The sequence below is a fragment of the Microchirus variegatus genome (genome assembly GCF_963457635.1).
Source record: "Microchirus variegatus genome assembly, chromosome: 11".
In the NCBI taxonomy this organism is placed as follows: Eukaryota; Metazoa; Chordata; class Actinopteri; order Pleuronectiformes; family Soleidae; genus Microchirus; species Microchirus variegatus.
In genome coordinates this window covers 23,098,212-23,124,993 of record NC_139812.1, presented here as the reverse complement: position 1 = coordinate 23,124,993, position 26,782 = coordinate 23,098,212, and the positions used below count along the sequence as shown (strand labels likewise).

General features: G+C 40.4%; 1 protein-coding gene across 1 annotated transcript; it reads left to right on the top strand.

Moving 5' to 3' along the window:
- Positions 1-191: 191 nt before the first annotated feature.
- parga (poly (ADP-ribose) glycohydrolase a) lies at positions 192-26,336 on the top strand. Its single transcript, XM_083897537.1, has 18 exons — positions 192-325; positions 1,324-1,371; positions 1,871-2,482; positions 2,614-2,746; positions 3,560-3,682; positions 3,781-3,861; positions 4,154-4,228; positions 7,916-8,008; positions 9,781-9,935; positions 13,325-13,404; positions 13,498-13,558; positions 14,319-14,394; positions 16,473-16,620; positions 21,176-21,254; positions 21,343-21,451; positions 22,205-22,310; positions 23,962-24,090; positions 25,137-26,336. The coding sequence occupies exons 2-18, from the start codon at positions 1,343-1,345 to the stop codon at positions 25,337-25,339; spliced, it is 2,292 nt and encodes a 763-aa protein (XP_083753663.1). The 5' UTR covers positions 192-325; positions 1,324-1,342; the 3' UTR covers positions 25,340-26,336.
- Positions 26,337-26,782: the final 446 nt, after the last annotated feature.

Below are 26,782 nucleotides of genomic sequence, written 5' to 3'. Positions count from 1 at the left end.
CCTAATAAAGTGAACGGTGTAACGTAGTATAGTGTAGCGTACCTAATGTAAGGTTTATAGTTCATATCAAGGATTGCGCGACAGTACAGAGCGGTTTGGGACTTTTACCGCGGTTGCTGTGATACAAACTCAAGAGCCCGCCCACTTTCCAAGATAAACGTTCTGATTGGTCAGTCTTCTCCTGCCGTCAAGGCCCCGACAACGACGTGAAGCTGAAACAGTGACCGGACAATATTATTTATGTGGACCAGGAAAAGATAAATATATATATATAATGATGTAATGCATCATACTCCGATGTGTTACTCAAAGAGGGCTCATGCATGTAAGTCGTCTTCATTCATTTCTTTCTTTATTTGTTTAAACGAATATAGCACTAGCTAGCTTGATCAGGCTGTCAACCAAAGCTAGCGGCTAACTTAACAAAATCAGAGTTAGCGTAAGCTAACTTGTTTTTGTTGGACCTACACGTTCGTATGAAGGTCGTAAGCTACGCTAATGCGTAGAGTATTAGATATAGGCCACGAATTAATTTATTTTTTTATTCGGAATTAAAGCTCTCATATAAACACGGCCATAGTCTCGTCTGAACCTTTGCCCGATGAACTCGCACGAACATCGTTGTTTCTCTATCTAAATGCTGACACAGTTTCTTCTTGTCTTATTTAGTTGCATACTTCTAGTCTAGCTTTGATTAATATTGATTACCAGTGTTAGAATGGCAGTAGAATGAGGTCATGCACATTGTATAAATGTCTGTGTGAATCTCACTTTGTTGTTGTTCTGACTGAGCTCTTGCAGGAGCAACGTCAGAGAAGACCAGCGCTGAATACCATTGCCTGTGATAGATAAACTAAAGTCTCATAATTTATCCAACGAATTGGGGTGAGGTAGCTTAGGCTGGCCTTAACAAGAGAATACTAATTTTTTTGACCGGCAACAATGCCAAAAACGCAACAGTTTGTACCAGGGAAGGCAGAGTTAGCAGGTTAGCCAGTTAGCTCATGTTGTTATTATTATTATTGTATTATTGTGTGAAGCCTAATAGCAGCATATGTTCTTTGCGATACACACATGCGTTTGTTTGTGTGCGGAAAATAATACAATACCTTTAAAAAAAAAAAAAGAGGAGGATACAATGAAAGCTGAAACTGAAGCGTCTGTGCACAGCAAATGTGGGGCAAACAAAGTCTGGAAAAACAGACATTTATACAGAACTTTGGATCGGGGTGTATAAATCACAGTGTGTGCGCACCATAAATCACTGAGCATGTCATCATTTCCGTAGTTATTCATTGTAGATTGTTTATCTCTTTCAAACAGCTTCTTTGACTCCCTCAAGATGGATGAAGTGATGGATTCTCAAAGAAGGTAAGCCAGTTATGTGTGTGCTCAAGTCATTTCTAATGGTTCTTAGGTAATAATGTGATATATGTGGTAACCACAGGGAGAACAAAGTTAAAGCTTACTCTGTTCTTCCTCAGACTGAAAGAAAAACACATTTTATGCATATCCAGAAAGCAAAAACCTCTTATTCCAACCAGGTTTGGAAGTGATTTGAAATGTGATTCAAATCAGATTTCTTGCCTGAACACCCTCAACCTTGGTGTCCTTGTGTGAGCTTTTATCTGTCTTTTATATATTGTGTCTTTTATGTGTTCTTCGCTTACAGCACTGTGGTTGTTTTAAAGTGCTTTACAAATGAAGTTGAATTGGACTATGCCTTTGTGTTTACCAAAGTAACAGTTTGATAATTTGCAACAGTGTGTACCTCATTGGAGAAAAAAAAAGAAATCGGCTTTTCCAACATTGTGAATATAGCCTTTCAAACCCTCCTTTCATTCTATGATTTCTCTATTTTCCACTGCAGTGTGATCGGTGAGCTCAAGTCAGAGACGAGTGATGTTCCACAAACGAACGCAACGGGTGAAAAAGAAGAGCCATTTTGTGCACAGCAAAAGTATGACGCCACAAATGACATCAGTGAGACCTCGGAGAACTCACAAGATGAAGTAGCGTCTCAGAATTTAATGGACTGTGGCTCTTCAGGACAGCTGGATGCATGTGGCTTATCTGGCAGTAGAGGTAACGTGGCTCATGCACAGTGTTCTAATGGACAGAAATCCAAGAGACCCAGTTCACCCAGCCCCCACCCTGGGAAAACCACCTGTGTAGATGTACACTCTCCCAATCCCAGGCTCACGCTCTGTCTTAGTAATAGTCCCAAAAAGGGTGTCGATACGCCCAACGATGTTGAGATGCTGAGCCCGGAGAGTCCCATGTGTAAAACCGTGCTCATCAACAGTAAGGAGGACCGTGGTGACAGTGCTTGTGCAGAGGACTCTAGAATTGCAAAGGCTCAGGTAGAAGAATCACAGTCGTTTGTCGACGACTCTGACTCTGGATATTCAGCCAAAGAAAGGACTCGTATGGTTTCCATGGGGACTGAGGAAGCGGAGTGCAGTAGCTCATCTAATACAAGGTACCAAGGGAGTATTTTTTACTCACCTTTTACCATATTCTGTTGTTCTCTACCCCCAGAATGCTCAGTGTGACCTTTAATGATGCTACTCAGTTTGTCCTTTTTTTATTTGCATTTTATTTCCATAACAGTATTTCATCTACATTGCAAAGCATGGACAAGAGATGGCTTGGGACCCCCATAGATGAGCTGAACAGAATGCCCCAGTGTGCCCCTCCATTATCTCACCTGAAAGCAGTGCCTAACCACACTGTCACAGTCAGGGTGAGTCCACAGCCTCATATTATGTGTGTGTAAAGGGGGAGGGGCATCCTAAAAGATGGGATTTACAAAGTGACATTTATTTTAATAGGAGGCCAAAGTGCTTTACAAGAAACACGCGTTGGTACAAGAAATAGAGAAAATAAATATGTATAGTAACAACCACAGAAAGACCCTGCATCTCGTCACCAGGTCAGATCCGTTAAAAAGTAGAAATCTGGCATTCAACGGGACAACATTAGCTGTGGTATTTTTGACAAAGGGTGTGTGACAGACAAAAAGCTTCTTAATAAAGGTAAAATAGAATAAAAAACAGGTCAAGGGAGTATTAAAAACATAGTTTAAATACTGACAGTGTGAATGGTGAAGTGGGAGACAGCACTGGGCAGGGTGAAGTCAACCTCCCTGCTCCCCTCGGGGACTCTTGTCACTAAAGCTCCAGTCAGACTGCTAATCCCACAGGAGCAATGTTAGTACTGGTGTGTGGCTATTATTTGATTTAACTGTCAACAGTCATTGTTTTCACCCATGCTCGACTTGTCCTACCACCTCCTAAATCACAAAAGTGGATTTCGATCTTTAATTAGTGTATTGTTATTTTTTTTTTAAAATCTTATCTCTACAAACTAGACAGCAACCACTTATATTTTGTTTGGTTTCACAAAAGTTTGTCTTATAAGCAATTAGTCCTATATACAATGTCTTGTATTGTACAGAGTCAGAATATCCACCATATTAACATGATCTAATTTTGAAAAAGAACCGTAATCTGAGTAGACATTTATTTCCCGCTCCTGTGTTGCTTTCTTGTTTCAGACAGATCTCCTCAGAGAGGGAGAAGTTCCTGTCCCGTACCCTACCAAGTTCAAAGATGCATGGGATGATGTGTCGGTGAAGATGCCGTGCTCTGAGAAGAACCTGTTTCCTATGGAGACTGAGGTAAGCAGCTCGTTAGCCGCTTCACAACCGTTCTTACAACCATATTGATGCGTTACAACAAGGTTAGTTACTGTGGAAACGTGTTAATTGTTGTGCAGGATGGAGGTGGTGTCCAGAGTCGGTGGGATCTGATCCACACTGCCTTGCAGAGAGGGTTCAAAAGTTCTCTGGATGTGAGGGTAAGACAACTTTGCGACAGCGAAAACTAATTTTCCTCACTAAGATAAATCTTTATTTATAAGCCTTTGTGTTCTTTTCCATTTGCAACACTTTTAAATGTCATTCCACAAATAGCCACATGGTGACAGTGTTTGCATAAGCTACCACCATACACTAAAAGAGAAGACTTTAAATCCTATGTATTGTACAATACCTTTGGGCATAAGTGTAATGTCAATCTGCAGCCATACCATTTTATTTATTCAAAATGAGTATTTTTAAAATGACAAACTGTTTCATTGTCCTCGACAGGATGCAATATTGAGGTACAACATTACACATGCAAAGAAGTGGGACTTCACCGCCCTGAACCTTCTTTGCACAGAGGTACGTCAACTAAAATGCAGACATTTGTGTGTCACAACTCTGAATGTCAGCCCCCCCGTGACTGCTCGCTGTGTTTGTTCAACTCGACATAATTAACTACGTCTTCACTGTGTACCTGAATGAAGGAAGACGCTGGAGTTGTTTTAGTTAGTGTAGTCTGCTCTCCTCTGTTTGGTTATACGCCCATCAGCGGTGCGCCGTCGCTTCCCATTACCTGGAAGTCTCACAGGAGCATCGTACAGTTAAGACTGATGAGCACAGAGCATGACGGCAGCAGCTGCTGCAGGTGAAGCAGGGGAATTTTTCTTTCTTTATTTCTTTGTTTCTTTCTCCTTTTCTCTCTCCCTCCCCGCTGTCTTTCCATTCGTCTGTCTGTCTACTGTGTGCATACAGACTATTACCATCCAAGTCAAATTGAGCATGGAGCATAATTTAGTTTTGTGTATTTATAAAGTGGTTTATTATCATAAAGCTTTGCACGTAAATCGACGCGTTGGTTAAATTCATTAGAAACAAAGCACTTTTTCTAATGGACCACTTACATTCCACTGGCTTTGATTTCTGAAATATGATGTCTGTCCCTTGTCGTAAGTGATTACTCGGCTAAATTCAGACTATTAAATAATTGCCCCCCCCCTCCACCACCATCCCTACCCCACCCCTTCCATAATTTCTCAGAGTAATGCAGGGAGCTTGGCAGATCAATAGCTGTCCAAGTCTTTTTAAAGCTTAATCGTTTAATTAAAATGACCCATTAAATTGTGCCAGAATGCTTGGCCAGTTACAAAGTTGCTTTTCTACGAATCTATTGCGTCAGCAACTGTTCATTAACTTCCCTGAGCACAGTATTTACCCCATACATATATATATATTTTTTTTTTGTTGACGTTTTTAGCAAGGTATGGTGATGCTTGACTATGAACTTAAGTAGCAAATGAGAAAAGATATTACTTACTGGTTGTTATTTATTTTCTGTTATTTCCATTGAAGGAATCACTAAGAGAAAGAACAAAAGATTGATTTGTCTTTCACACACAGATTAATGTTCAGGTGTTCCCTGGTGGTTTGTCCAAATAGATTTGAAAATGATAACCGGGATTGTACTGCCTTCTGCTCAACATCCCCACTCCCCTCCAGCCTTTTTTTGGCTTTAACTCCTCATTTGCTTCAGTTTACGGTGAGTTTGAATCCTCGCTGTTGCACCTCCTCGGCCAAGAACACCTAATTAAATCTGGAGCAACATTGGATATTGGAGCAGCGCTGGGGTAACTGTCAAGAGGTGTATTGCCCCTGGATTAGTGATTGACACTCGACTTAATATGTAATAGCCGCTGGGGGAGGGAGGGAGGGGCGGTTATTCAAATCAGGGCTCGTCTGTAAATTGTCTTAGTCGTTGTCCCCTGCCAAATGAAACTGTCACTTTGACACTTTCTGATAAATGTCTACAGGCTGAGCAGGAAAGCTGTCTTGGAATAAAAACATTTTGGAATGATTTTCCTGCAGTAGCCTACACCACTGTTCACAAGCAAGAAGAAGCACTCGGCTCCTTTCACTTTAATTCTTTCTCTATCACTTGTATTGTAATGTTTACTGTGGAAACATCTATCCATTCGTTGTCTACCCTCATGCAGCCAGCTAGTTTGTCAATACGGCAGTTGACAGAAGATGGCAGCCTCCATAAAACAAGGCTCTTCCCTTTCTTTCAAAGTATAATTATACAATTTTACAGAAATACAATTGGGTATTATAATCAATATCTGCCAATAAACCGTTCTAAATATGGCATATTGGATTTGGACCTTTAAATTGAGCTGTCAGGAAATAAATAAAGAAAGACACTGAAAAAAGTAGAATAGACGACAATCGGAATTTAATCGTCAGTAGCACATCTCGTCCTCCTTCAACTCTAGGTGTTAATTTGAACGGTGTAGTTTGTTTGTGCAGTCAAATCCGTGCGTTACTGTTACTGTTGTAGCCGTGGAAAGTGTGTGGGGATCATCTTTTCCACTCCCTCCATCCTGCCGCATCACCAACCACCATCTATTAGTCCCACAGGAGTGTTTTACGATGTCTGCCAGCTCATTACTTCTGACAGCTTTTAGTCAGACCTGCTCTGCAGCCATATAAATGCCACCCCTCCCACCCCTCCCACCCTCAACCCAACCCAATCACCCACCGAAGACGCTCTGTTGAAAATCAGGCCACCCTGCCACTCTGTCCACAATTGGTCATTTGCATTTGCGCCAGAGGGCCCATTTAATCAGCGCGAGCCCCCTCAGCTTACCTTGATAGAATAAGGCAAGTGATTGATGACCGTGACGTCGGAAGCCAATACAGTCATAAGTGATTGCATTGTAAATCTGGGTCTATGATGGAGTAACGGTGTTTATTTTATAGGGGATTGCAGATGGATGCTGAGGTAAGCTAAAGGTTGAAGTATGGCTGTCTCGGTCCATGGCTCGCTCGCTCCTAGATTGATGGTAGTTTTCCCTCTGAAACAAGTTCCGTGTAGTGAGTGGCAGCGCTGCGATGATTGCGTTGAGATTATTGATACCCGAGGAGTGAAGAGAGTTCCCAATAACTACAATAAACCTCTGTTGCCTTCACTGACACCGAGGTTTACTGTTGTATATGAGAAGAACCTTCATTAGATATTGGTTATAGGTATGGGCTCATGACCTCTGACTCACCAGTAACTTTTCATCAAGGAGTCGGAAGAACAAAGCCTGAAAGAAATAACTGCAGATGAAACGTCTTTCCAGCTTTTCCAGCAGTTGACAAGTCTATAAAACATCATGGAAACTGTTGATTATGATGATAGCCAGTGATAATAGTGTTGTCTATTTTTGTATTTTCTATGTTGTCGTTGATTGTAAATGTGTAAGATGTATTTATTTAAAGGTCTACTGTGTAAGAATCAGCTCACTCCTCCCTTTCTGAATTCTCTCAGGAATCTATAGTGGCCTTTGATTTCATCGTAAACTTTGGCTTTAAAACACAAACACACGGTCTGACTGGTTTGTTTGTCTGGGGCTGCTTGTCCAAACATGGTGATGGCGCAAGATGGAGGTCTCTGGATTGAAAGCAAGGCCCTTGCCTTAAATACATTCAAAAATCTTATTCTAAGGCTACAAAAAAAGCAAAAAGCAATTGTACAGCGATAGATGGATATGTATACACTCATTAATGTTACACAATGGACCTTTAAAGGTGCAGTATGTAATAAATCTAAAGCAACTGGCCATAAAATCCTCCTAATATGTCACAGAGACTCAGGAATAATGTTCATATAACAAACTGAACTCACCAACAACAACAGTACAGCCAAAATATTCGCATTAAAAAGAATATTTTGCAGACTGCAAATTATGTTTATGTTTTGAAATCATATTTTGGCATGTGGCGCCACCTACCGCCGTCTACCAATCATTGCAGTCAGTAGAGTCTCAGTTGCCGAGCAACCATGGGTTGCCAGTTACGTCAGAAAATGAAACCTAAAAGACCTCGGTATTTTGAATTTGAATGTAGTAACCGTTTTTGGCCGCATTCTTACATATGGCACCTTTAACAAAGCATTAATTTTTGTGGTATTGACATTTTACTTAACATTTAAGTTATGCATACAATCCCATTTAACAATAGATCTGCCTTTATTTTATTTCCTCTGTGTCTCTTTTTTCTCTCCAGTATCTTGAGCACTGCGAGGTGCAACACCTGTTTGAGGTGATTTTACCTGCGATGGTTGACCTGGCGCTCAGTGCTCCTCATCTCTGCACTATGGTAAGTGCAATGCAATGTTTTTACATTTAAATACACTATGTACACACTCTTTATATTGACGTGACTTGCAGGAGTTGTGGGATTTCACTGCCAACAAGGTACATAAGTAGGTAGCGTGTGCCTCTCTTTGCTGTACGTGTTGTACCGGGATCAGCTCATGACTTACAACTGGTCAATAATGAATGCCCCTTCTCTGGTCCACACCAAGACCTGCTTCATTATAAAAGAGGACTGGAAGAGGAGAGGTCAGGCTCATGTCCTGTCAACCAGCTGATGTGTTATGCTTCCTCGAAGCTGGAACTGGTCGAATGGATGAATTTTAAAATTTCACTCTGTTCCTTTGGACTTCCATGTCAGCCATGCCTCCTCTGAGCTGTACAGTTTGTGACACAAGCTCTAATATCAAGCCCCTCGTCCAACTTCGGAAGGTCCACCCTTTTATTCACATTAAATGGAGCTGATCCATATTTCACATCATATTTTTTTTTGAATGTCAGTGCCATTTGTCTTCATTTTTTGTTCCCTCTCATCAATTATAGCACAGCAAGAACGCTCAGATTGCTTTTCCTGTAATTCACTTATCTATTTCTGAGTCTACGGTTTAATTTAATAACGTTAATTCGGCTCCCACGACATATACGTTCAAGCAAAATCCCTGTGGTTGTCGCTGGAGACAGAATCCACAGGCAGAGCTTCAAAACGCTGAACTTGTAGTGATATTTCACCTCAGATTAAATTGTTGTGGTTGGATAATGAAGCTTTTCCGAGTCTCTGCTTTGTTTTGCAGAATTAAGCATGCAGGCTAATGTTTATGTGTATGTTGTTAGCGCTGGTATTGATCTGCTAACTGGGCAGCCTTGGGAGGCTCTTTAGCCCTAATCAGTGAAGATAGATGGGCCTGGTGTGTCTGACTGAACAAACCTGCAGGAGAGCAAGAAAACCAGTACCTTAATTACTACCAGCCATTTACCTAATGGAACCCCTCTTGTCTCTCCTGCTTGTTAGATTGCTAAACTAATTATCTAGCACCATTAGACCTACAGTATCACACCCACATAACCTTGTTCATTTCTACAGCATCTGTCCTGGTGTCTGTCTGACCCCCGACTGCATCTTATGGCTCTACTCTTTTATTCTGTTTTAGACTTAAAACCTTCCTTTTTTGACAAAGCTTATAGTAAGAACTGGCTCATGGAAACCTGGACCATCTCTTATTTAGGCTGCACTCACCTCACACTCCCTCTCGCACACTCAGGGTATGAATATGACTTTATTATATGTCATTAACCTTGGTCTTCCTTCCCCTAGTTGGCCTCTTTCCTTCCTTTCCTTTCCTTTCCTGCCTCTTTCTGTGTCCTCATCTTGCAGGTTGCAGGATCCAGGTCCTGTTTCAAGGCTATTATTGTCATACATATCATCACCATTATTATTAATACTATGCTATAATTATTAGTCAAATTTTTTATCAACAATTTCTGTTGCTGCTTGTATAAATGACATTGTCTACACTGACTCTTTCCCTTTCACCCCAACCGGTCGAGGCAGATGGCTGCACATCTTTGAGTCTGGTTCTGTCATAGAGTTCTTCCTCTCCACTGATGCCTAGTGTTTGCTCATTGTGTGAATTGTTGGGTTTCTCTGCTCTCCATGATGTTGTCTATATACAGTGCCTTGACACAATGTATGTTATGATTTGGTGCTATATGAATACAATTTAATTGTTTTTTGTGTGATTTCAGTCTCATGTGTCTCCCCTCTCTGTTCTCTTCTAGCCAATTCCCCTGCTGAAGTCAAGGATGAACCATTCCCTCACTCTGTCTCAGGATCAAATCGCCTGTCTTCTGGCCAACGCCTTCTTCTGCACATTCCCCCGGCGCAACTCCCGCAAGTCGGAGTACTGTAATTATCCAGAGATAAATTTTTACAGGTAAAATGACACACCATCGCTTGTGTAGAGAGAGGGAGACAGACACACACACACACAGCACTGATTAGTAGCTCTCTAATTAAGTAAACAGTGCTTGTTTGTATTTTATTTACCCCTTAATTCCTTTTTTTAAAGTCGTTACTATGACACGAGTATGATTGTGTTCAGTTGTGTCAACGTTTTTCTCGTCCTAAATGACTGTGGAACCTGCTGACCAGTTTGTTTTTTTAAATTAAAACCGCTTCAGCTTGTGTTCGGCAGTAATTGTGCGTGATACACATTCATATTATCTCGCACAATGTGGTCGAATGTTGATTGATTGACTCTGCTTTAGTCGTTCTACCATTCAGAGGAAAAAGTAAGCAGATTACCATAAGGGGGCACTACTGCCCTGAAAACCCCTAATAATAAATGTTTATACTTGCATGGACTGGGACTGGATCTGACTGTTAAGGAGAGTCACAGTTTGTAGTGTCTTGTTTGTCTTTTGTAATTGAGAATTTTTATTTAATATTCATGCATTTTTCATACTGGACTGTGGGCAGAAAATGTCATTGAGCCTCTGTTGTATGTTTTTGTTTAGGAGGGGGATTCAGTGGTCTGCTGAGAGACCCTAGAATGGCTAATGGAAACAAATAGCTTTGATAGATTTCTATAAAGTGTTTATTGGTGCTTCAAAAAGTTCATGGCCACACCTCGAAAATGTCACAGGAGAAGTAAAGATTCAAACGTCACTATCCCTTCGCGAAAGAAGGTCACATCTTTATCCTCCGTATACTTGTCTACAGCAGGATGACTTCATCATCACCCCTGGAATTTTTGTTTGGGATAGACATAAAAGTCGGATGGGGTGGATTTTATTAATATAAGACTTTATAGAGTACATTTATGCACACCAAAGTCAGTGTTACGCCTCTTGTTTTTGGCTGAGGCAGAGAACTATTTGAGCTACCTCTTGTATACCTCTTTGGCTTCTCTTTAGAAGGAGGAAAGTGACGCATGAACGCAGTCTGGACGATGTTTATTAGATCAGTGGCTGTAGGTGCACAGTTTCTGCTCTTTGTATGCACACGGCAGCGTGTGTGTGTGTGAGTGCTTGTTACACTTGGGTTGTCGCTGGTTCTGGATTATGTCTTTGTTAATTAGGCTAAACTTGTTCTCTAATTTGAATTTCAGGAGGCCGTGTCCAGTTGAATCTTATTTTACATTAACATCTTCATGTACTGTGGATGCTGCTGGTGACTATGGTTGTAGGCGGGATTAGTAATGGGGATATAATGAGTGTTTGTTAACAGTAGGGGTGGGAGAAAAAAAACGTTTCACATAGGAATTCTAATCATCCACGATTCTGAATCGATTCATGAACTTCAAAAAATGTATTTATGCAATTAATTTTTTTGTACAGTAAGTTTTTATTTGTTTTGAATGAGTAAATGTTAACTTTTGTCACACAAAGTTTGCCTTTGTGTGATCACATTATCACATTATCTTATACTAATTGTATTGTTTTGATGCCATAATTTGCCTTAACACACTATGCATTTTATCAGTTTTGAATCGTTTGAATCTACAATCGTATGAATCGAATCGGTTGAATCGAGAATCAATTTTGAATCGAATCGTGACCCTAAGAATCGGAATCGAATCGAATCGTGAGCCACCCAAATATTCACATCTCCAGTTAACAGTACTTTTGTTACTGTACCCTCATATTTCACACTCAACTCAGTCTCCGTAATGACTTCCACTGTTGTCTGGTTTCCTGGACATGTTGGTTTGAATAATACCTTATTTCGAGACTCCACTGTGCAGAACATGAAGGCCAGATTTAGAGCTATATCATTTTGATATTCCCTGCAATTTGCATAGAATCTTAAGTGGTATTCAGAGTCTAATTAACCATCTGCTCTTCCTTCTGGGGGTTGAACTGTACTGTATTATCTCGTGAATCCCAGTCATACTGATCGTCTGTCTGTGATTTGGTCCACACTCCCTTTAACTTTAACTCCCACATTTTTATCTGACCCGTAATCGTACTCTTACAATCAGTCATCTGTGTACAATGATATCTTCCTCCGCATCAAACGTTAGAGGCAGGTCTGAGTGAAGATGCCTCTGTAATAATGTAAGTATTGATTGTAGTTGCAGGCCTGGCTGTTTCAGAGCCAGTGCCAGCGCTTGGTTGCAGGCGCTTGGACCCACCTTAACTATCAGCATGTCTGCCTGCAGCGAAATGCAAAAAGCAAGAGAAAAATCTTTGGCGTTTGTGAGACGATGAGACGAGACAACAGTCCAGTCTAAAATGTGCCCTGCATCATTACTGCAGCCCTGCCTCCCCTCCCTTAATGGAGGGAGTGTCCGTCACTTTGCTTATTGGTTACAGTAGCGGTCTGTCTTGGACGAGGAAAGCAGCAAGCAATTTGCTGATTGCTGTTTTGGCAGAACTGTCAAGGTTTGTCCTCCGTTAAGTGATGAATAGATTTAAGGGGGAGGAAATAAGGCAGAAGACTTATCTCTTCAGCTTGTGTGCGTCTCTCCTTCAGAGTAAAATGACATTGGAAACCCGTCGGACGAATTTAGTCGGCAATGAAAGCTCATTACTAAGAAACAAATGCTCTTTTTTTTGTTGTTTGGACGTTGAGTGACCAGTCCTGTTATGGCATGTCTAATTTAGAAGAAACTATCGGAAAACTTTTCCTCTGGTTGATAAAGTTATAGTAAATATTAATATTGTGCAGTGTTTGGTAACTTACTCGGTCTTAATTAGTTGCACTTCTGTCGAGTGTGGTTTCTGGCAAACGCTGGAAATCTCCCTTATTTGACATGTCAGTAATTGTCTTTCATAAATCAGATTTTCAGCCTCACTCTAAGGCTTTAAGTGCATTGCCTTTTTCATTACGTTTATCCCCTTTGTTTTATTCTCTTACTGGACTGGGCAAAAAGCTGTAGGAGGGGAGGACGGATGCTGACCTGTGATTAGTCATCAGCTTAGGTTGCTTTTAATGGAAAGAGTACCAGTATGAGGCGATTTAAGCTGTCCATGTAATGCTCTCTCCATCTCTCTCTCTTTCCCCCCTCCATCCTCCCACCACCCTAGTTTTTATGGTAACTTTGAGGTGCTGAATCAGAGCCACGGGCTGTACCATTGTGTGAAGGATGGAGATGGATGTAGGAGACGTTGTGGCAGTTTGAAAGCTTGACCTCACTCATCACATGCCGTAGCATGGTTGTGCAATGAGCTATGGATAAATGACCCTGAGTGAAACATTAATGCTGCTACAGTGAAACAAATTATGTTTGAACCAAGAAATCTTTTTATTTTCTTTCAGTGTAAAAATCATAATGTAAACATACACGTCTTTCATATTTTAATTTGCTCTCTGTTTTAGGTTGTTTGAAGGTTCATCTCCGAGAAAAATTGAGAAATTGAAAACCCTGCTGTCTTACTTCAGGAGAGTTACACAGAGCAGTGAGTAATTAAATATATATATCGCACTGTGGTTGCGGCAATCGCTTCTCTGTCATATTTCTGAGTTGATTATGTGCTGCTTTTCTTTTGAAGGGCCAAAGGGTCTTGTTACATTCACAAGACAAACATTGAGCAATCCACCAAACTGGGAAAGGTAAATATTCTTCTCCTCTGCTACATGCTGAATATATTTTCAGAATCGATTAATCTGTCGATTATTTTCTAGTTTGGTCCTTTAAATGTCAGAAAATATTAAAAAACATTGATCAGCGTTTGTCAAACCTGGAAATAACGATGTTCTCCAATGTCTTGTTTTTGTCCACAAACCAAAATGATTCAGTTTTAATGATTTCTTTGTTATGTGGAGCAAAGAAACAAAGAAAATATTCACATTTAAGAAGCTAAAACAATCAGAAATCTTGTTTTAATCATGAAAAAAGCTTCAAACGGATTATCGATTGTCAATATAGTTGACAATTCATTAATAATTGATTAACTGTTTCATCTCTGAACTCAGTTAGTGACTATAATGAAAATAATTGGTGTCTGTAGTAAACACAGTAATTTAAATATTATATGTATTGGCTCTGCAAGTACTATTTAAATCTCTGCACAATTTGAGCAAATCTGAATTTCACTGTGGTGAAAGTATCTAAGGAGACTGAAGATTGAATGATCTGTAGCTGTAATAAATATTTCTATAGTAAATATGTAAATTCACTGGGACACTTGCTCTCGAGGCCTCATGTTGTAGCGAAAGCAATTTTTTTTTAACCCTCTTAAATTTCTTTATTACTGTAGAGTACACACTCTGCTGAATATCCTGTTTTTGGTGGGGGGGGGGGGGATCTTTCTCCAAAAACCTGTTACTTGGCAGCAATAACTAAAAGCTTTACTCTTGTCTTTTTGTTAAGCTGTCAGACTCGGCTGACGCGGCTACATATCACTTGTGAGGGGACGATTGAAGATGATGGATACGGGATGTTGCAGGTGCGTATTATTTTTTTACCGTTGACAAAATTGAAACTCGTGTTTCAAACTGACGTTGTAAAAATCAGCATGTGTCAGTTCCCCCCTGTCATCACTGTAAAAGCTTTTTTTCACCAGCTAAGTAGCCAGCGTGCTGACGTTTAAGCGTGTCGCATTTGATGCGTCATTGCTTTTTTTGCATTTTGACTTATTGGTAAAACCCCGATTAAAAAAAATCAAATTTAAAAAAAAATCGGACTATTCCTTCTCTCTGGCTTTCAAACGTAAATACACCATCTACTAAGCACCATCTACCCCTCAGTGTTGTGGGGTAGACGGTGCTTGTTTCCTGGTTGACAGCTGGTGTATACACTCGAGTAGCTCAGAGAGGAAAGGGTGGAGGACAGGACTCTGGGGTTGGGGGGATGCCTGGAGGAAAAGATGGAAGAGGGTGAGCCGTATCTCTCTGCGGCGACCCAGTGGGGCCAGGAGTCCTGTAGGCAGATTGAAGGCTACCTCACCGGGCCTGGGCACTGTCAATGTGCTGAGTTTCAAATAGGGAGCAGAGCAAGCTGTCATTCTGTCAGGAGGGGTGAGATTGAAGGGTGAAGTTAGGGGGGCGAAGGCTTGGAGTCGAGGGACGGGTTTTGAAAAACATACTCGTGCACGTGCAAACACGTTTTTACTGTCACACAGATTGACGTAAGCTGTGGGCCAGTGAGCTGAACCCTCACCTCTGACAGGCGGTTTAAATAGCAGCATTGTAACTAAATGGACTTTTCCACTGATCCGTGCACTTGCATAAAAAAAAAAAAAAACAGAGACAGTAAAAAGTGGAAGCCAACCAGGAAGTAATAATATGTTGAATTTCCACCAGGAGAAGTCAGTAAATAGTTTTTCAGTGGTGTCAGTTTTACAAATCATGTTCCCATTTACAGGACGACGGATGATAAAGTGCGGCACATAATATTAGTGGACACCAGTGTGATTGACACCTGGTATTATCAGTAGAAACCCGGTTGCAGGTGACGGCTCTGTAAAACCTCAACATAGCAATAGCCAACAATAGACCAAGCAAAACAGCTGCTACAAACAGTTGTATTCTTCCAGTTATCTCATTAAATATTGGGTTTATATTATAATTTCCTTTTAAGGATGTGAGTAGAAGAAGAATTTTGTTTCCATCCATTCAGAATTGGTCAAAAATATTTCACTGAAACACAGGTACAGCCTCATGATGGCATAGGCTGACCAAATATGGTAGACTTATCAATCCTCTGTAAAGCATTTAGCAAAGATTCTCCTGCCTCGTCCCTAGTATAACCTTTGGTTAATATCCAGGTGTGCTTATATGATCCAGAGGATCCACAGTGAATGAATGGATGAGTGTCCTGACTCCTTCATACTCAGTCCAGGTGCCGTACTCGTCACCTGGATCCTCTGGAGATTCTCCTGCTGTTTGTGAATGTGTAAAAAAAAAAACACTGAAGATTGTCTAGACCTACATTTTAAGACATTAGCCAAAGTTCACGTCTGAGTAATGGCGTATGAGAAAAAGGCAAATTATATTTTATTATGCCTTATGGAGTATTTTTTATCCCACAACTAGATAATAATGATTCCAGACTCTTAAGACTTAATAATGACAAATGCTTGTTTCAAAAGAAAGTTAGTGTTTCTTGTGTGTCTGGATTTAACAATGAATATTATTGAGCCCTCTTCGGGTGGAAATGCCATTTATTTATTATTGTCATTTGTTGTTTTACCCTAATTTTCACATCAGTTTATTTCCGAGCACGACACAGTTTTATAATCCTCTGACATTTATCTGCATTAAACGACAACAGTCGGTGATGTATAATAAGGAGGCACCATCAGTGTCATTTCTGTTAACTCGTGGGAGTGGCAGCAGCTAAACTTCAGGACAGAGGACAATATATTAACATCAGTTTATCCAGATGTACTTTGTTGTGAATTTATATTCACGCTGAGTCAATTAAACTGGTCTCATTTTATTTGACCGTTCAAGAAAGCTGTTCGGATTAGAAGTGAAGGATCGTACCGTTGTGGATAACACCTCCATGTTTTTATTTCCCCAGGTGGACTTTGCAAATAGGTTTGTCGGTGGAGGAGTAACAGGGCACGGACTTGTCCAGGAAGAAATCAGGTTCATCATCAACTCTGAACTCATCGTCTCCCGTCTCTTTACGGAAGCTCTGGAACATAACGAGTGCCTCATCATCACAGGTACGTCGGTGCTCTCTCGGGACCTTAGTTGACATAAATAACCACTGCAACAAGTCAAGTTTAATAAAATGAACAAATTACAAACATATTCTGCATGTGGATGTACAGAATCTGAGTGAATAAAATTGCACTTCTGTAATTACTAAGCTGAGTCCAATGCTGCTCAGGCTGAGATCGGGTAACTGACTTGAGCTTATTCAACCTCTTCACCTTGGAAAGCTGCTGCCATTTGCTCTGTGTTCACAGCTGAATGATAAAATGTCCCGCGATGATGATCTTTGCATTAGGTTTGAGTCAGGTGAGGTGACTGACTGCTCATTTATGCCTCACTGCCATTTCATCTGTTGGTTATATCAGCAGTCGAGTCATCAATAAATGCCATTATTTTGGCAGCCATACATACCACACACCCACACACCGTAAATGAACCACGTTTGTGTTTGACGGATGAGGTTATGGCTCGAGGTCATGAGATGGTTTCCCATTTTCTTCATATATTTTTGTCTTTTTATTATTTTATTGACGGTTAATTGTTGATTAATCAAACTTTATTCATGTTTATTCATGTTTTTTTTTTACCAAACGGTACAGTTAGCAGTAGAGCTGAATCGATTGTTGATCGATTACTAAATTAATCGCCAACTATTTTGATAATCAATAATCGGTTTGAAGCTTTTTTCATGATTAAAACAAGATTTCTGATAGTTTTAGCTTCTTAAATGTGAATATTGTCTTCGTTTCTTTGCTCCACGTAACAAAGAAATCATTTTGGTTTGTGAACAAAACAAGACATTCAAGAACAACGTCATTTCCAGGTTTGACAAACACTGATCAACGTTTTTTTAACGTTTTCTGACATTTTATGGACCAACCGATTAATCAAGAAAATAATCGTCAGATTAATCGATTATGAAAATAATAGTTAGTTGCAGCTCTAGTTAGCAGTAGCACTTACTTGGAGAGCATTCATACACACATCTACAAGGTCTAGTTTGGGCACAACAACAGACCCTTTTTTTTTAATGTCATTTTGTTTGAAACATGAAAATTCAACATGAAACTTGGTACTTTAATGACACATCTTTGATTTTCTTTCAAATGTGATGTGTTTAAAAAAACTAATACTTGTCTGTATGAGCTTGATTAAAGGTCGTCTCCCCTTTTCGAACTACAAGTCGTTCACTGGGAGAGTACGCTTCATCAGTGACTGCAGCCATGTCTATTCCTGCAACATGGGCTTTTATTAAGGACAGGTTATTTATAGATTTTCACCCAGTTAAGACTTTTCATGGCATGGGCGTTTAGTTTGTCCACAAGATGCAGAGAGAATATCGAGCAGTCAGCCGGTGGCAGTTTCCCTTGTCAGTCTTGTTGATCTACACTTGCAGAAAAGCATTACATTTCCTTCATATGAGTCTGAGAGAGCGTGTATCTATAGCTGCAGCAAATATTATATGATTGCAAGTGCAAAGTGAACACTGTTGTCAGCTATATGGAACCATTGGGTCTAGATATATGGTGTTACCGTGGTGTGAATCCTCTGAATTGTGATACTGTTACGTCAAGTAGTGTATTAGACCTTGGTACTTTTTCTCTTTCCCTATATGAACCACAGACATCTATGGAACGCGTAGTAAACTGTTTACTTCCCTTATGTCTGAGTTATTCTCTGTCGTTTACTGAGACCTGTGTGTTTATTGGCCTCCATTCATTTTTCCCCGCTGTCCTTCCATTTGGTTCGACGGTAAATCCATTGCATTGATTCACTTTGGACTGCCCAGTTATCCTTCATTTCTCCCTGGCAGAATTGCTCTATTTTTCAACCTCCAACTCACTCTGCCTCAGTCAACCTGTCTAAGTTATCTGCCCTCTCAGTTGCCCTCCTCCTCCTCCTCCTCCTCCTCCTCTGACCATCTTGTCATTTTCTCCTTTAGGGATATGGAAAATATTCACTTCAACTTCATTTTTGCAGACTGCCAATTCCAATTTATTTCATCATATCGCCCTTCATAAAATAAATTCCAAGTAAAGTCTGGACTTTGTCCTCCATATATCTGTCGTCCGTGTTCTTTTGTAGCACAGCGTCGATGATGTGTTTCGGCACAAACAAAGTATAAGCAGCTACAGGTTTACTCAACCAATCAGGCAAACTCAACCCCACTTTTGTAAAGACCCATCCCACTAATTAGGAACCTGTAGAGGGGTTTAAATACACTACCGTTCAAAAGTTTGGGGTCACCTATACAATTTTTTGCTGTTTTCCATTAAGTCACAATTTTATTCATCAAAAGAGTTGCAAAATGAATGGAAAATAGAGTCGAGACATTGACAAGATTAGAAATAATGATTTTATTCAAAAATAATAATTTTGCCCTTTCGTCAAAGAACCAGCAAAACTGTTTTCAGCAGTGCTAACATCATTGCACAAGGGTTTTCTAATCATCCAATAGCCTTCTAACGCCATTAGCAAACACAATGTACCATTAGAACACTGGAAATGGGCCTCTATACATCTATGTACATATTCCATTAAAAACCAGACATTTGCAGCTATAATAGTTGTTTACCACATTAACAATGTATAGAGTGTATTTATGATTCATTTAATGTTATTTTCATTGAAAGAAAAAAGTGCTTTTCCTTCAAAAATAAGGACATTTCTAAGTGAGCCCAAACTTTTGAACGGTAGTGTACTGATGGGGTAAAATCTGTACTTCATCTTGTAGTGAAGAGTAGAATAGTGAAATGAAAAGCCGGTGTGGTGCGAGAGCCTCTGACCCACACTGGTAATACCTCTCTCCCGTCATATGTTTCTCTCTCTCAGTAAAACAAAGTGTGATCAGTTTTGTATGGCGCCGTGTTGTCTTCCTGGAAATCCCCGTCTCTTGCGAGTCACCTTCAGTGGTTAGTCACCTCCTCCCTGCCTCCCATAATTCTGCCTCCCTCCCTCTTTTCCCTTCCTCCTCCTCCTCCTCCCATCCACTTAGCTTTATTACATTTTGGACAGAAAGGAATTTATAGCCCAACTAAGGTCATTGCTCTGCTAATGGAATGGTCCACTTACGCCATAGATTCATTAAAACCTTCTGAAAATTCTTAGCACGCAAACCGCCTTTTCCTCTTTTGAGTCCAGACTCTTTATCCATCTCTCTCCTGCGTCTTTGCTTCGTCATCTATCTGTGTACCGTTTCCTTTCCGTAAGAGGTTTCCTTCACGTACGCCTCCTTGTTTATCTTGAACGTCACATCAGTTTGGCTCCATAGCAGAGTAGAGATCCACATTGTTAATCTAGTGATGGAGGCCCTTGTGCGAGGATGTTGTCCTGGGCGTTTGCCCGACTTGGAGAGGATCAAGGTGAAGGAGGAGGAGAACAGATCTGTTCATGGAGTGAAGGGCGTATCCTGTTGCTTGATGTTGGGATTCGTCAGCGCTTTAGAGCGACCAGCACGTGGTTAGCTGGAATTTAATGCCTCATGATGATTCAGGCGCTCTTTTTAGTCCACTTTATGCAGAAACAAATCTTTGCCCGGTTATTGGTTTACGTCCTATTGTCAGAATAAAGTATTAGCAGGAGTCATATTTTGACGTAGAAAAGCATTAAGAAAGTTTTTCAAGTTTGTGTTACAGCAGCAAATCCAATTAAGTGAATTACAAGAAAGCAAAAGCACTTTATTTATGCTTTTAAAAAGGTCATTTTAAGAAAATTTCAATTCAAAAAAACTTTTTGAATTACAGCTAATTCTCCCGACTTCCTGCTCCGATAGTAGCACACTTAATTCTGCCAGCGCTTACGGTGAAACCTCAAAGGTTGTGTTAATCGCACATTAACTCTTGCTCCTCATTCAAGTGCTGTGTAACCACCACCACCACCACCACCTCATACCTGATGCATAATGTATGGAGCCTTTTAATTTTCACAATTGAGCTGGTGTATTCATAATGACGAACGGTGAAACCTTGCTGAGCTCTCCCTCTGAGCACATACCACACGGGAAGTTAGTAGTTAGCAAGAGCACACGACGACTTCTAAAAATACCGCCGTCTTGAAACCAGAGGCAGGTCAATGTTAACTTCTTCACTTTGAGCCATTTCTTTGATTATAGCTGAAAGCTTTTCATTTCAAAGCCCAAAGCGGATTACTTATTAAATCAATGCTCTTTGTTTATGGCAATCCACTGCAAGCTGATACTGTGTACCGTCATGTGGAGCAGAGAAAGCCCTAAATTAGATAAGAAAAATAAGACTGTGTGCACTGACTGTTCTGAATACTGAATAATATTCACAAGTCTCTCATTTAAAAACCAAAGAGATTTCTCCAGTGTAATCTGGACCTTTTGAATCTTTCTTTTAATCTTGATGTAGTCTGATTTGTATATCACTGTTTTTAATGTACCTTTTATTCTCTTTTGTCCTCCTGTTGTTTTTAATGTCTTATAAAAGCACATTATAAATACGACTCACTCAATACACTGTATACTAAATTGCCCCTTTGGGGATATTAAAGTCAATCAATCAATCAATCAATGAAGTGTCATTGTTGTCGTCTTCTCCACAGGCACTGAACAGTACAGTAAATATTCCGGTTATGCTGAGAGTTACAAATGGAAGGACAACCACAAGGATGAAACTCCCAGGTATTTTTCTTTCTCTTGGATAAATTTTTTTAAACCCCAAAATCATTGGCTGCTTCCATTTCTCTTATTGCTTTTGTCTTGTTCCCAGGGACGAGTGGCAGAGGCGGTGCACAGAGATCGTGGCCATCGATGCTCTTAAATACAGACATTTCTTAGAGCAGTTTCTCCCCGAGAAGATGATCAGAGAGCTCAACAAGGTGAGGGACAGATGATATGGTGTATTTTCCAAACACAAGACCCAGCATGGAAAAGTATGGAATTTAATTAGAGTAATTTCCAGGTCTGGATAAGTATGGAAAAGGGGGAAAAAGTATGGAAAAATGTTAGTGTTGTTTCCAGACTATTATCTCACTTTCTAAAATTAAATATATTAATATATATATATCAAGCTGGCTGTAGAATGGTGTCGAGTCAGCATAGTTACCGCTACTGACTGCGATTCTCATTTATTTTCTCTATTATTTTCCATACGTTTCGTCGAGCCGGCCACTGATTGTCGACCTCGACAGTGTCATGGGTCGAGGGCTGGCTTCATAAAAAATAAGTGAAGGATTTTAAAACCATTTATTTACATAATAAACGTCTAACAATTGGTATTCAGATGTTTAATATTGACTGAAAAATCTTCCGAGAAGTCTGAAAATTTGTGTCTGGAAAAGTATGTAATTTTGAAATGGAAAATGTGTAGAAATTTGTTGTTGACACACAGAATGCACTAATACACAGGAAGGAAGTTTGTTTGTATTTTATGTAATTTTTTTTGTCATGAAGAAAACTTGTTGTTCTTAGTTTAGTTAATCCAGCTTTTGAGATTTTGGTTTCTTGGTCATCACTGATGCACATGCATATTTAGATGCTATATGTAATGGGTCTTTTTTAAAATGTTTCTATTTTATCCTTTTCTTACCCACATTTACTTTCTCCTCCTACACCCCGTGCGTTCACTCTAGGCGTACTGTGGATTTTCCCGAAGTAACGTCAACAGCAAGCACCTTTCTGCTGTGGCCACAGGCAACTGGGGCTGTGGAGCTTTTGGTGGAGACACACGACTCAAAGGTATCTTTACTTTTTCTTTTACAGTATAAATACAGTACATCACCAACAGTGTGGAAAGAGGAGAGACTTGCAGATGCGTCACGTTGGTTTAAATTAAAATTTCGAGTGTGGACTCTGTGGATCGTGATCTTCCACAGTCATAGAAGACCAGTCAGCTTTTTTTTCATGCACTTTGGAGTGAATGGCACAGTCACTGTCTTCCTCAAGCCCTTCTGGTCAATTAGTAGCTCTTCCTGGGTGCCACTCAACCGCTCCTTCCCCTCCCTTTATTGATCGGCCATCACACGTTTATGTTTTCCATTAAAAGGGCGATTGATTACCGGGGAAGGGACCCCATAAATCCAGGCCTGATGCGGGTCCCTGCAGGATTACACAGCATCACTCTTCATAAGCAGGGCCCTACTTACTGTCCCCTTGAGTAAAACATGCTGCAAATTTTTGCCACTTACATTTTCCAGTTAACTTTGATTTAGTTTGGACTCATACATCAAGAAGTATCTGCTATGTGTGCACCTCATGGATCCATGAAGCCTGGGAGGAAACACTGGATTGTACAGAGACTCAAAAGTCCCAGAAGATAAGATTTTATTATCTTGTGCACACACTTGAGATTATTTACTTTATATGGACATGTGTGTATAAGGAACCTCACAGGTACCATTAAAAAAAAAAAAAAAAAAAAAAAAAAAAAAAAAATTCAGACGCGTTACCAGAAAAAGAAAAAATCTTCTTATTATGCACAAGATAAATAAAATATCACTTTCTGGGACTTCAGTGTCTTATCACCTTTAAAGTTGCAGGGTTCTATACAGTGAAATAAGTGATTCAATGGTTTAAAGAAGTACAAATCTAAAACATGTAAACATAAAATATACCAGAATTAAAGTTTCTTTAAAAGAGCAAAAAAACTAAAACATAAGAACAAAATGTACCAAGATTAAAGTTTCTTAAAAGAAGTCAAAATCTGACGATTTATGAAAGCAGCTAGCTGACTAGCTTCGAGCTTCGAGAGCGTTTGCCTGGCAAATACCCGCTAGCTAGCTCTGCTACATCTGGGTAGTTTTGTCAGTTTAATTTACACATTTTGAATAATAATCATAACTTTAACACGATTTTATAGGACTGAAGGTGTTGACAAAGTCCCTGTGGATGACATTAGCTTCCGGGAGCCTCCGCCCATTAGCCTCGGAATTAGCATCGCTGTTATTTTTAGAAAGCTATGGCTGTGTTTTACATGAAAGACTCGGGGGCTGACTCTCGACACGGTCGTTATAAGACTAAGCTGTTATGTCCCTGTAAAGATTACCGAGCTTGATTTGTTTCGGGGCCGTTCATTAATCTGAAATCAATATCCATTCTGTTAAATATTTAAAAGACTTAAGACCCTGATTCCCAAGAGCTGAAAGACTGAGAGTGTATTTGATGAGGTTATGCTAGCAGTGGTGGATTATTTACTCTTGTGATACAAATTGCCCTTGTCCCTCATGTTCCTTTCTGCCCAGAAGCTGCATCTTATCTGGGTTATTGACCAATCAGTTAGTCGTCAGTCAGTGTTCAATTACATATTTATGATTTCCCAATGATTATGCAAATGCACAATTGTTGTTGCCTGAATATCCTTGTAGCCTTTTTCTTTTATTTCCTCCCGCAGCACTGATCCAGTTGATGGCTGCATCAGAGGCAGGGAGAGATGTGGCTTATTTCACATTTGGAGATGCCCAACTGATGAGAGACGTCCATGAAATGTACACTTTCCTCACCGAGAGACAAGTCACAGTTGGTAAGAGTCCAAATGTTCTTTGTAAGTTTTGAATTTTCTGGTCGAGATGCAGGAGGGACGGGTCATACTTTTTCCTTGTTTCGCATTTCTGCATGCATGCACATGCCCATGCTTTCAGCTCCATATTCATTCAAGGAATGTCCGTCTATCTATCACTAAAGACCGTGACGGTGATGGTTTGTACGTCGTGTTTGCACAAAACCAACACAGATGACAAAATGTATGTCGCGCATACCCTAACGGACATCCGCGGACACGTAGAGCAGGACCCGGACCTGTTGTAGATGACATAAGTAACAGGAACGGTGATGATATTAGTACAGCACACAGGAGGTCCCAGGTTCGTCCTTGTTGGCGTCATAACAGGTGACGGGGCTCATCAATAACAAATCACTATGCATCTCTATGTTAAGTTATTCCACCTTTTATGGGCCGTGTCTCCTCCTCTATCCATCCATTCAGCGCGAGCGGCAGCATGGATTATGCCTGAGCTGACCCCAGCCTCCCCTCCCCTCCCCTCCCCTCCCCTCCCCCATCTTTTTCATTTTTCTTTCACTGACATTTATTGAAGCCTTTCAGAGAAATTCCCCTCCAGCCATCCATTTCCTAAAGTGGAACTACAGAGAAAAAGCCCACGGCTTGTGTATGTGTGTGTGTGTGTGTGCTTGATTTATAAATGAACTCGAACACACTTTGGTTGTTTTTGTGTGTTTTCCGCTCTTTGTTTGACTGCTTGTATCTTTGACTCAGTGCACTTTATGGTAAATGTCATTATGTAGAAATAAAGGCCCTGTCCCAATACCTCCCCTAACCCTAAATTTCGCGCATTCACGTGTATGGGGGAGCAAGGGGAATTGCGATGTTCCCCTTATAATCAACCCTCAAAAGGCAGTGAGTTTTGATGCGGGCTTAAAACGAAGTGAAAGATGAAATTACCCATGATGCTTTGCGATTGGTAATTGGGACGGGGCTAAAGTAAGCATAGGTTATTTTGTTGAACCATTCACTATACACCCGTTTTCCTTCTCCCCCCTTGTCTTTTTCAGGACAGTTATACAGGCTTTTGAACCAGTACTCGAGCGTGGTGTGCAAGAACTGCCGCACGACTCGACCCGACGTCAGCCTCTACAGTTTCATCTACGAGAAAGTCTCTTCTGCCGCTGCAGCAGCAGCAGCAGCAGCAGCAGCCGACGCCTCGTACTCTGCCAAGAACTCTGGGATGTCGCCGGAAACGTCGGACTTCCACTAGTACGAGGGGGAAACGGAAAGGTGCAACTCAACCTGTCCTCTCCACCTGTCTGTCTGCGTCATAGAGACTCTAGGTTCAAAGACCTCAATGATGTGCTCTCAGTCTTGTGCTTACAATCACTTTTTTCCTGTCTCTCTTACACACACACACACACACACACACACACACACACACACACACACTCACACTCCCTTTAAGTTTGTGTTTGTCGCGCACAAACTATAAAAACACACTCCTGCCTTTCTCACTGATGGTGTCATGGGAGCCTCGATCTGCGCCACTCTACGTGGTGATCAGTATCAGAGACTTATAGCAATAGTAAATCCCGGTTGCTGTTAGGCCTTTTCTTTAGACTCGATGTGACGTCAATGTGGAGTTTTTATGTTTTTAAAATGACTTAGTATAAATACGGCCAAATAGTCATCTCATATGCATGTGTTTGTGGACACTAGTGGTAATCCAGGAGATGATAATCCTTCCTGGTTATCTCACCCTTGTGTTGTGTTTGCTCCATTTATCTTGGTTGAATAATTATCTTATTAATCGGGGCAGGGGGGGGGTTTGCCATACCCAGTCTGTGGCGAAGGTGAAGAAGAGACGCCATACTGTAGTCTATGCATGAGTAACATTTATTTATCAAATATTCTATAAATATATGCTGCTCTTTTATATCCTCTGAGGATGTCGAAGGTCAACACACAGTGTGGTCCTTACGGTTTATGACTGATTCAAATGGAAATAGTCACTGACAGGAGGGTTGTTGTTATCAATGGTAGTAACTTTTATTTTATTCTCATAGTTTCTACACTCATTCAAAATAAAGGGGGAAGCAGATAAAGACTGGATTTCACACAAAGTATTATTTTTTGTTTGTCGTTAAACCCAACATACTGTATACTGGGAAATATTATTATTATGATTATTATTATGATTTACTCTATTCCCTGACTGACAATGGGTTCTGTTTGATGGATTTATATAGAGATCAAATAAAAGGCTGTAAATGTGTAACTTAGTACTGTACTTTAGATTTTAATTTGGGTTGTACAATTTTTATTGTTTCTTAATTAAAGTATATACTGTCAAAATAGTATTTCTCAGCTCAAATGGAGTGGTTTAATGATTTGAAACCAAAGCTTACATCGCTTTGATTTTATCCTACACTTTCTTTACATGCTGTATCGTCGTAACCGCGCGTGGGCACCGCAGATTTCCCCCCCCGCGTAATGAAATCATACATTATTTAATCCCGTGATTGATTTTTGTGACAGCACGTGGACCAAGGGCTGTCCGGAAAATTTAATTCCACCCCCAAACATGCTTGATTTGATGAATTAGTCTTCCCGAACAGCCTCATGACGTGGACTTCCATGAACGGTGTGTAGGCTTGGCTTGGCCCCCGCGGTAAGTGGATTACACATTATCTGCGTCTCTCGCTCTTTG

What these genes read in the sequence shown, in the direction of transcription:
- parga (XM_083897537.1), top strand. Translation starts at nt 1,343, where the DNA reads ATGGATGAAGTGATGGATTCTCAAAGAAG. An exon ending in CTCCTCATCTCTGCACTATG is followed by an intron (nt 8,009 to 9,780) that starts GTAAGTGCAATG and finishes GTTCTCTTCTAG; the next exon opens with CCAATTCCCCTGCTGAAGTC. An exon ending in CAGGAGAGTTACACAGAGCA is followed by an intron (nt 13,405 to 13,497) that starts GTGAGTAATTAA and finishes TTTCTTTTGAAG; the next exon opens with GGCCAAAGGGTCTTGTTACA.